General features: G+C 46.1%; 1 protein-coding gene across 1 annotated transcript in view; it reads right to left on the bottom strand.

The window, feature by feature from the left end:
- Positions 1-1,702: 1,702 nt before the first annotated feature.
- Positions 1,703-10,824, bottom strand: part of DDX60 (DEAD (Asp-Glu-Ala-Asp) box polypeptide 60) — a 92,764-nt gene continuing 83,642 nt past the window's right edge. Inside the window, exons 34-35 of the mRNA XM_012656994.1 lie at positions 4,807-4,869; positions 1,703-1,930 (exon numbers count right to left, since the gene is read on the bottom strand). Coding sequence (XP_012512448.1) covers positions 1,831-1,930; positions 4,807-4,869 — 163 coding nt within the window. The 3' untranslated portion in view covers positions 1,703-1,830. The remainder of the gene's footprint in view (positions 1,931-4,806; positions 4,870-10,824) is intronic.

The following is a 10,824-nucleotide window of genomic DNA, read 5'->3' as shown; positions in this document are numbered from 1 at the left end:
TCACTGGACAATGTTTTTGTTTCCTCTTCATTACTAAAGAATGTTTTCACCCAATGTAGAACTTAAGATTGACTGTTTTTTTTTAATATGTCAGTTCTTAAAAAATATTCCACTTCCTCTGGCCTGTGAGGCTTCAGATGAGAAACCCACTGTCGCTCGCACGGGTCTGCCTCTGTTAGTCACGTGTCTCTTTCTCTGTCTGCATTCAAGATTTTTCCTGTCTGTAGGTTTCAGAAGTTTAATTACTATGTAATTATTATTGCCTTCTATTGGGAAAAGGATGGGAATAAATCGTGGCCACAATAATCATTCTCCAGTGAATCTCACGAGGGTCTCTGCACAGGTTCCTCAGAGAGAAACATTCCACTTTATTTTCTCAACATGGATGAGAAAAAAAAAGAAATATTCCACTTTATCACCACAAATGGAACATAAAACGCATTCAGAGCTCCTGTGTAAACTCACTCTGCATAAATTATTCCAGGTCACCCTTTGAAATCATTGCTAAAAACCGAAAAGGAAGCTGCCCGTCGGACCCACCTCAAGGTGGTTAGGTATAACTTGCCTCTTTTAAGAAGATTCCAAATTGCAAAAAATAATCTTATTTTCTTCTTAAAAATTAGAAAGCCAGATTGGTTTATTCATATGGAAAAAAAAATCTTCATGTCTCAATCAGACTCACGAAACTACAAGCAGGGGTGGAGGCCCCGTGACAATATACTGATACTGGGTATCGCTGCTTTGAGTGGAGACCACGGGGCAGTAGAAACCCTCAGTTCCTAAGGGTCCTGGGGCTCATACATTCTTGTAGCGCTTATTGTAAATAACTGAGTTTGGCTCAAAGAAAGTGGAGACGTCTAACCCGGTGCATCAGAGGATGGGTCAGCCCCATCCAGACAAATGGAACCACAGGTGGTTTTCTGAGCCAATGTCATCTATTTATAAATAATGTCATATAAAAGATCATCTTTCTGTAAGTCATCTGGGTGGTAGAAGAGAGCAGACATTTTGCTCTGAGGACGAAAGGCTGTATGTTCAAGTTTAGGGTCTAAAGTAGATTCTAGAACTGCAACCTGTCTGAGGCTGGGAAGGGAAGATGATTATATATAAACCGTTGTGTATGGAATGCGTTGATGTGAGCACGTGGACTGACAGGTGCATGGATTTAACACCATGAGACCAACGGTGAATAAATTAAGCCTATTTTATTTCTTTGTGTTTTTCCAGGCACTTATATACAATTAAAATAAAGCAAATTGTCAGCTATATGTTCTCTTTTAAGCATCACAAAGTTTAAACCAAAACTCTCATTTATATTTTTAAAAAGCAATTTAAGTTTACTAACAGGTACTATTTCAATAGCCATTGATCTAAGCCATGCAATCACTTTTATGTTCATTGGAGAGAATACATTTCACCTTTAGGATACTGTAATCATTTCTTCTAGCCTTATAAACTTTTTACAAATCTTGACACTCAGGAGAAAAATATTGAGAATATAATATTTGTTTTGACCTCACAGAGTAAAAGTTCTTCTTCAGTCATATGCAAAATCCCTGCATTTTCTCCGTCAGTCCGCAAACACCCGAGAAGTAAGCATTGCTATTACTCGATTACAGAAAGAAACTGGCATTCAGATACACTAGATATGGGTACTACATGGGTACTTTGTGGTACCCATGATAGAACAGGGCACGCTCACCTGCAAATCGGTTAGACATGCTCTTTCCACATCATCATTTATATTTCTGGCAAAAAGCATGAGAATCAAAAATATGACTTATAAAACTCCAGTGGCAGTATTTTCAGTGGTTTGCATAGACTTCATTTTTATATTTTCCTAAATTTTTCAAAGAAGGTTTCACTCAGTTGTTCAAAGGCTAAGACAACGTTGTCATCTTCGTTTTCACATAGTTCACGCAAGGAAACACTGCGAGTGGGGAGAAAACAGACAGAATAACCATGTTAGTGAGATTGAATGTTGTAGGAAGGGCTTTCCCAGGGTAGGCAGAAGTAAATCCAATCAGATGGTGGAATAATGGTAGTGAAATATGAGGAATGATGGTGAGAAACAATTTATTCTAAAAAATCTTGTACAAAAAACATTCAGAAAAGATATCAAGACGACTCCCGGGCAGTTCTTCTCCATGTCTATCACCAAGAGGGTTTGAAAGGCCACCAAATACCATGTCACTTGATCCCTCTGCCCTTCAAGAGCTGACGCAAATTCCTTTTCTCTTCTCCATACATCTTTTATGGAGTCATTTTGGGTTTTTTCTGCTACTGCGTCCAGCGTACACTGAAACCCACAGGCAGCTACCTCCATGAAGAGGAAAACATTCCTTTCGTTATGTAGATGTGTAAGAAAATGAGGACAACAGGATGTGGAAGGAGAATAATGGCCCGCCAGAGATGCCCGTGTCTTAATCCCAGAAACGCATGGATACGTTGGGATCATGGCAAAGGGTTGCAGATGGAGATAAGGTCACTGATCGGCTGACCTTGCGATGGGGAAACAATCCTGGATTATTGGGTAGGCTCAGCGTGATCTCAAAGGTCCTTACAGGTGGAAGAGGGAGGCAGGAGTGTCACAGTGACGCCATGTGGGGCTCTGCCACCACTGCCGGCTTTGGAGACGGAAGGCAGCCCTGCGCCAAGGACTGCGGAGGCCTCTAAAAGCGGGAAAAGGCAATGAGACGGGTCACCCCTGAGGGCCCCGGACAGGAATGCGCCCTGCTGACAGCTCGACTGAGCCCCCGAGACACACTGTGGACGTCTGACCTCCAGAACTGTGAGATGGCAGTTTGTGCTGGTCTAGGGCACCGAGTGTGGTCACGAGAAGCTCATGTCCAGGTCACAGGGCAGGAGAGAAGAAATCCAAGGACAGTGTGGCTGGGCTGACCAACGACTGAAAACCGTCCGGACCTGACACTTCTCCAGCCTTTTATTATTGGCACCTGCCTGTTTCCGCCAGAGCTCCCACTTTCCCCCGGGTCTTCACTGACCCACCCCACAGACCGATCGGATGTGTCTCTCCAACCCCGAATTTCCTGCAGACTCACAGGCCTGCTGTGACTACTGCGCATTTCCTCCAGAATCATGTCCCCCGCGGTCCTGTGATGTGTGTAAATTCTCGCTATTTTGGGTTCTCGTCTCCAAACGTCATCCCCCCGCCATGTTCGCTGTGTATCCTTAACTAAAATAGGAACCTTGGCCGCCTTCACGAACTGCATGGAATTTATTACCAATTTATTGAAGTCTACCCCATAAATCTAACCACCCTTCTGCACCATCATTTCTCTGTCCTTCATTCAGGCCTTCGCGCATTGGCACCTGCACCGCCCTGACAGCCCTTGAGCCTGCACACGTCTGCCACATGCAGAAACCACAGACCCCTGCCACACGCGGGCCTGCGCACCGTCCATAATTGCTCAAAATACGAAACTCAACTCCTTGGCATGATGTGGCAGTGAAGACCCTTCCTAAAGTATAAACAGATCCAAGCTCCAGTTAAAGTCGGTTATGGGAACTCAGGAGCTCTTCCCAACACCCAAATCCTACATGTCGCTTAGTGAGCTCAAAGCCTTTCCCTGACACATCTGGGCCTTTCTCACCTGTGCACTTTGAAAACACTATTCCCTCGGCCTCCTCATTTACGACGCAGCCAAAAAATTACTTCCTGGGAGGCTTCTCTGAGTCCAAGTGGAGTTCGTCCCCCTTGATCTGCACCACGGCGCGTCCTGCGTTCGGGACGTCTACCGGTCAGCTCCTCGCACCGCACCGTGATTTTTCAAAGCACTGAGAGATTTAAGGATTCTTTTTGCCTCAATTTGCTTAGAGGCATGTCTCAAATTGATGTTACTTAGATACTTGTTAGATGAACACATGAGTGAACCATCTTCCTCAGCCCAGTCTTTGAGATGCCACGCAAGCCTCCGGCATTTCTCAGAGATCACAGCTCGGGTGACCACGAGCCGCTCGAGGATGACCCTGTCTAGGGCGCTCCAGGTGGACAAAGCGGTCCCTTCTGCTCTAGCACCCCAAAAATTTCACTTTCTGGATAAAAAGTCCAAACAGGCCTGATTCCGCTCAGATCAAAGAAATAAAACACAATGACCAGATTAGCAAGACCCTGACGCTGCACGGACTGGTGGCAAATGAAATGTGCGTAAGTGACAGAACGACGGAGCGCCTATAAGGTACTGAGGCGCATGCAGGCTGGAGGCTTTGGGAGGACGGACGTGTCACGCAGCAACATTAACTGGCCAGCTGAGCCTCGGGACGGGAGGACCCGCGTACAGTTCGCTGTCGGAGGGTCCTGGGGGCTCTGTCGAGGATGAAAACAGGACGCCACGTGACAGATGAGAGTCAGATGACGCCTGGAGAAAACCTGGACAAAGCCAGGGACTCGGGAGCATGCACGTGTCTACAAGCCAGAGACCTGGTGGAGCCACAGGACCCCTCTGAAGCACCGAGGACACGAGACACACTGCGCGCGGCAGTTTAGGACGCGAGGGTCTTGGGGTCGCTGAGTTTTGGAATATGTCAGCCTGTTGGTGCGTGGTGCCTGGGGCTGAGAGTCTAGTCTGAATGGAACTTCGCCTCGAAATGGACTTTGGAATTAATTCTGCTATAGAAACAGTGCAACGCGGTGCTGGTGAGTTCTGCAGAACCTTTGGGGACTTGAGATCACAGCAGGCGAGAGGCTCGGTGCACCTTCGAGTGCTGGCTCACAGCGACAGCTCGACAGGCTTCAAATTACAATTATTAAAAAATATGAAATCAACATTTAAATATATAACACACCTGATAGCTTTAACGGTGAGTCCAAAATCTTTCAGCAAATTGTAAGCGTCTCCCTCATTCATCCTAAATAAAACAACATTTTGAAAATTAGATATCAAACAAAGAATTTCTTATTTTGTATTTAAGTGTTGGATTTGTCAATCATAGGTTACTTTTGTCTGTTAAGACTTAGTTCCTGAAATCATTTCTGCCCCAGACTCCCAGATATTGGTGTAATCAGTGGTAATGATTATGGATTCAAGAGGGGAGGCTGGCGACCACAGGTGATCCGCAAACACAGGGGGCTGACGCTCTGGGCGATGGGAACTAGAGGACCAAACAGGAAGAACCAGACGTGTCATTCACTGATGTCACAGCAACTTCATTCACAACAAGCCCCATTTTTAAAAAAATGGTCAACGTTTCTGAAGAGTATCAGACTTTTTAAATACCTTAATTCAGTAAGGATTGCTCAGATTTTTATGTGAAAGTAGATTGAATTCCTGCCTTGCTATGACAGGGTGTCCCTCCCCACATCCAGGCGCTCAGTGCCTGGGTCAACTTTTCATCCCCAGGTAATCCAGGAGTGTTGACCCTGCTAACTGTTTCTGAAGATGGTTTCCCTGCCAAAGAGCTAAAGCAATTGTCATGTCAACGGAAAAGAAGACAAACTCCGTAAAATAATTTAAGGAGGTTTATTCTGAGCCAAATTTGAGGACCATGGCTCAGAGCCATGCCGAAGAAGCCTTGAGCAAGTGGACTCGCTGTGGCTGGGTTACAGTTTGGTTTTATACATTTCGGGGAGACGGGTTACAGGTAAAGTGATAAAGCAATACATGGAAGGCTTACATCGGTTTGGCCTGAAAAGGTGGGCCATCTCGAAGAAGGAGCTCACAAGTCACAGGTGGATTTAGGGATTCTTTAGCTGACAATTGGCAGAAAGAGTTAGGCTTTGTCCAAAAGACTAGGAATCAGTGGAAAGGAACGCTTGAGTTAAGATAAGGGTCTTCAGTCTTTTATGTGATGCTCTATCGGAATCAGTTTGGGAAGTAAGCCCCGTCAGAAAACCTGTTTCGTGAGATTTTATCATTTGCAGGCATGACTTAGCAGGCCCCCATAGAAAGGAATTTTTTGGACAAAGAAAAAGATCAGAGTTCAGTCCTCAGGCATGTACTCAATCCTCAGATGTGGGAATTATATACTTTATATATACTCTTCTCAGATACTGGAGAGCATGGCATTATTTGTTATTTAGTTTTAAAATATCTAATAATGAATAAATAGGATGGAAAAATAACTGTGAACATATGCAAATATTTATGCCTTTTGAATACAGCTTTGTGTCGAGTGAGCTTGCCTAAGCGCCAAGATTTTGCTGGTAAAACACAAACAAAAATCATACTGAATTGGTTATTCTCTCTCGCCATTAGCCTCTAAGAAAAAATCCAGTCTGTTTGTCACAATCAACCCATACTTGAAACCGTAAAGAGACTTTTTCCTTAAAATGGATTAAATTCATTCATTAGAGATGGAGATGGAGAGAAAGGGAAGGGGAACAGAGGAGACCGAGACAGACAGATGCAGACACGCACACACGGGTGGGGGACATACCTGTTGTCCTGGACTAGCCCCACCAAGGAGCCGTGCTTGTAGAAATCCAGGGCATAAGCGTTCAGTGGCATTCTTCTTCCTCGGCCGTCAAACCTCTCTGCACACAGCACGGGAGCCTGAATTCCATTAACACCAATTGTGTGCAGAATGACCTGGAGAAACACAGTACTTCTTAGTTTGTCATTTATGTGGACATGAGGCAGGAGACTAAGCTAGGGAACGCAGGAGGGGGAGCTCGGATGCTATGAAGCAGGAGGAACAAGGTCAGGGCTGCAGATCAGTGAAAACAAAAGCTGTGGTCCAGCTGCCATGGTTCCCTCTGTAGATGCACCTTGCTTGCTCCAGTTTGGGGAAAGTCCCGCGGGCAGTGGCTGCGTAGATGGGGGCAAGAGTGTCCTTAAATGACTCCGACTTCCTTAAACCATCATTACCGTAGATGAGCACTGTGTCCGGCTCTGAACACATAAAGTAAGCACCCCCCTCCCGATGGGTGGGAGGACGTAACATTCTCCTTGGCCGTGGGGACAGCAGCACGAGAATGAGGAAGTCAGAAGGAAAAGGAGAGACCCGACCAGACCCCAGGGCCACTGTCCGCTGGGACGCCTGCCTGCGCCTGCCCCGTCTGGAGTGCACTGTCGCCGGGAATCGCTCTTGACACCCCTCCTGTCTGCAGGTGTACTCGCTTAATAAACTTCTTTTGCTTTGCTGCTTTGGCGTTCGGTTTCAATTCTTCGTCTCCAAAGACAAGAACCAAGGGCAATCACCCGCCGGCAGCATAAAGTTTATGATTTCTTATATTGTGCTTTGAAGTTTCTTCCTTTAGTAGCCATTTTTAAAGCCCATCCTTCACCACGAAGGAAGACGGCGTCTCACACACATTGCGGTGGCGCCATCCTGAGCCAGCCTGGAGAAGGGCTCGGCTCCGCCTATGAGAACCGCTGCCCCCCGGCTCACTGATGGCAGATCCAACCGACCAGCACCACACCCTTCTGGAAGACACTCCACAATCTCTTGCTTCTCCGACAGCCTGGCTTTCTGTGCTGCAGACGAACATAAATGCTTCCTCTTTCCTTATCACTGGTACCCACAGGGCTATCTGCAGGACTTTGCGACATTTTCAACAGTATCTTTACAGCACAGAGAAGAGAATGAGCAACAAAACAACTCACAGTCAGTAAGGTACACAGGTGTTTGGCCCAGTGTGGGGCGCGGCAGGAACGCACTGTTGGCGCGAGTGTGCGGGCTGCACGTGTGCATTTTATTACCCTATGGGGGGGTTGCGTGGGGGATCTGGGCTTGTGCAGAAAAGATGCATTGCAACTGAAGGCGGCTGTAAAAGTCTTTTTTCCCCTTGGGGACGCCGAATAAACTGTGTGTTGTGTGACCTGCGTTTTGACTTGTGACCCGTCACATGAGTCAGGTGTGGAATTTTCCACCTGTGGCATCATGCCAGCACTCAAAAATTTGTGGATTTCAGACCATTTCAGATTTTGGATTTTCAAATTAGGGATGCTCAACCTGTATTTGTAAACGCCCTTGGTAGTCGTGCAAAAATTGCAAAACATCTCAGTAACAGAAAGCAAATAAACAACTGAGGTTGTGCTGTCAATACCTCCACCGTGCAGACTCCCACGCCCTCGATGTGATCATGGGCCTTGTATCAGCGCGCCTGGATCCCAGGGTGCGCGGAGACCTCCCGAAGGGAGCGCAGGCGTGGATAACTGTAAGAAGTAACTCCAGATCTTCAACTTCTGCACACACCTTCCTAAAACTGGCCTGCTCAGACGGTCCCAGAGTTGAGGCGTCTCCCGGGTCTCCTCCCTCACCTCTTTCACGCATGACTTTTCTCACTTTGTAAAACAGATAGTCCTCCTCCAACTCGCTATGTTACATTTCCCTGGGGCTTGAAGTGGTACAGGCTAACAAAGTGTTACAAGCGTTGTTCTCCCGTGCCCAGCTACTTATCTATTCGAATAAGGTTTCCGGCACTCGCGTCAAGAGTCGGCAACCCTGTCTCATTCTAGTAATGAGTAACATTCATCCATGGTTATAAGGTCCATTTAAAAAAGAAATAACCTCATTCGTCACGGTAAGATATGCATTTCCAATATAATAGTAGTTTTATTTTTAGTAATTACTTATAAAAATTTGTATTATACTTAGGTTGCTCTGATCAACAGGATATAAATATTAAATTGGAACATATTACCTTAGCTGAGAGTATCATAGAATGACGGCATGGTAAAAATATATTAAAATAAAATTATGTGGGGAAAGGTGGAAAGAAAATGTGAGTTCAAGAAAAAAAGAACTTCACAAAATTTTAAATCCTTATAAAAAATGTATTCCTGATTTGTTTTTAGCTTGATGGCCACAGCTGTGAATGCACTGGTGTTTATATTCCATTTTATACAATTAAAAGAATGGTGCGATGGTTTTATTTTAACACACCGACATTTATTTGAAACTGGAAACTGTATCATTAGAAACTAAGTTTAAGATAAAAAATGTATGTGTTTATTTAAAATGCACAAGCTGTATAGAGTTTTTCAAAATTATTTTAAGTGACTTAGGACTGCCTGACACGATAGAGGGCTATCTGATTTTGGAATAAAATGGACTTAACACCCCAGCATTGATCCATAATATCAAATGTAATAAAATGTATTTTCTTTTTCAAATTTTGTATTGAAACATAAATTACATTTCTACAAGCTGATTCCGACACTCAAGGGATTATCCGGGATCTTCCAAATGTGTCCAGTTCTCTGCCCTTCATTTCAGACGCCAGGGATCTGAAGTACGAATGATATTTACAGCACTCGCAGCAGCTCTGAGAAAGCTCGGAGACAGAGTTTTGTGCGCTATTCCCACAGCAAAGCCGTGTCAATCTCAGAGACTTCAAAGATGGAAGGAAAGTAGCGGTCCCTCAGAATTCTCTGGAACATTCTCAGGCCAGCTCGGAGAAACTGAAATCATGCTGGCTTCAAGGCCACCATGTCCTATTCTTATTGATACACCTGGATTTTTTTTTCTTTTCATGTTGGGAAATCTGAAGTCCTTTACAAGCCGCCTAGCGGTACAAATCCATTCTTCCCCGAACACCTCTGATGAGCAACCCCCGTCTTCACTTACGTGGTCTGGAGTTTCCGGCTGAAGCAAGTCACCGTCAGAGATTCCAGAGAGACAGACGAACGGCGAGATGGCCACTCTGCCCTTCTTGCAGCTCATCAGGTGGGACGCAAGCTGGGAGTCTGCACACTCTTCACCTGCGAAGTCTGACCGTAACAGATCGGGATAGATTTGTTTTTGAAATCAGCCAAACCGTGGAGCCTCCCGTGCTCGCTCTGCCCAGGCTGCAGGGGGAGCCGCTGCCCTCCCCGGGCCCACGTCGTGTGACACTGGACGAGCTGCACCCACCCGGTCCGCGGCACGGCGTGCACGGAATGCGCTCAGTGGAGGTTAGCCACCAATGACAGCATCGGCACTATAAAAATTCGTATTCTATTTCAGTTGCTCTAATCAGCAGGAAATACGACACTAGATTTAAGTTGTATATTCTTTTAATGGAGAATTATCGATATTACCTTCCTACTTTCTCCCACTGACCTCACGCTTGGCCTCAGAATCTTCCCTGGAACTAAGCAGCCGCGATTAGCAGGTTTGGAAATGGCACATGAGCAGAAATATATTCCCACTTACAGTCCTACAAAGCACCAGATCGTACATTCAAACCGGGTTCCAGTTTGCAGTTGAGGCATAATAGTCGCAGGCGCCCAATCCCCTCGTCTGTGATGGTCATGGTGCCCCAGGACTGCCTGCTTTTGTGCCACTTCCCACTTTCACAGAGCCCAGAAGCTCCAAGCTCCACCTCCTTGAGTGTTCCCACCGGCGGCTGTCAGGGCACAGTGGGACCAGGAGCGCACACCCGCGGCTCCTCCCTCTCCCTCCTCCCAGCCACCTTTCCTGCCCACATCCCGCTGGGAGCTTCCATCCAGTAGCTCACGAAAAAATAAGTGAGAGTAAACACTAATAGTGCTAGCCATGTGCCAGGCACGATTTTTAAGATTTTTTTATACATTAATCATTTAAAGCTCACCAAAACTAGGTAGACAATGTTATTTCTCTTTCTCACATATCTGTAGAGAAAACCAAAGCACGAACATGGAGTCACTTGCCCCAGATCTCGCTGCTAATAGCAGCAGAGCTGGGGTTTGGACCCAGGAGATGTGCTCTGTCAGTGGTCATGAGGACCAAGCATGCTTCCCCCCAAGACAAAGAGTGGCAGGATTAGTGTCCAGTCTCTCTCCGTCTCGCAGACGGCCTCACTGCTCTCCAGGCTGGACCCAGGGGCCGCCGCTAGCAGGCGGTTGTGGGAGACTGTTCATTTCATTCTCCACTGCCCTCTTAACATGTAACAAACGCAGA

This window comes from Propithecus coquereli, unplaced genomic scaffold (assembly GCF_000956105.1).
Source record: "Propithecus coquereli isolate 6110/MARCELLA unplaced genomic scaffold, Pcoq_1.0 Scaffold53, whole genome shotgun sequence".
In the NCBI taxonomy this organism is placed as follows: Eukaryota; Metazoa; Chordata; class Mammalia; order Primates; family Indriidae; genus Propithecus; species Propithecus coquereli.
The sequence above is the reverse complement of the archived record's forward strand: the minus strand, read 5'-3'. Positions and strand labels throughout refer to the sequence as shown.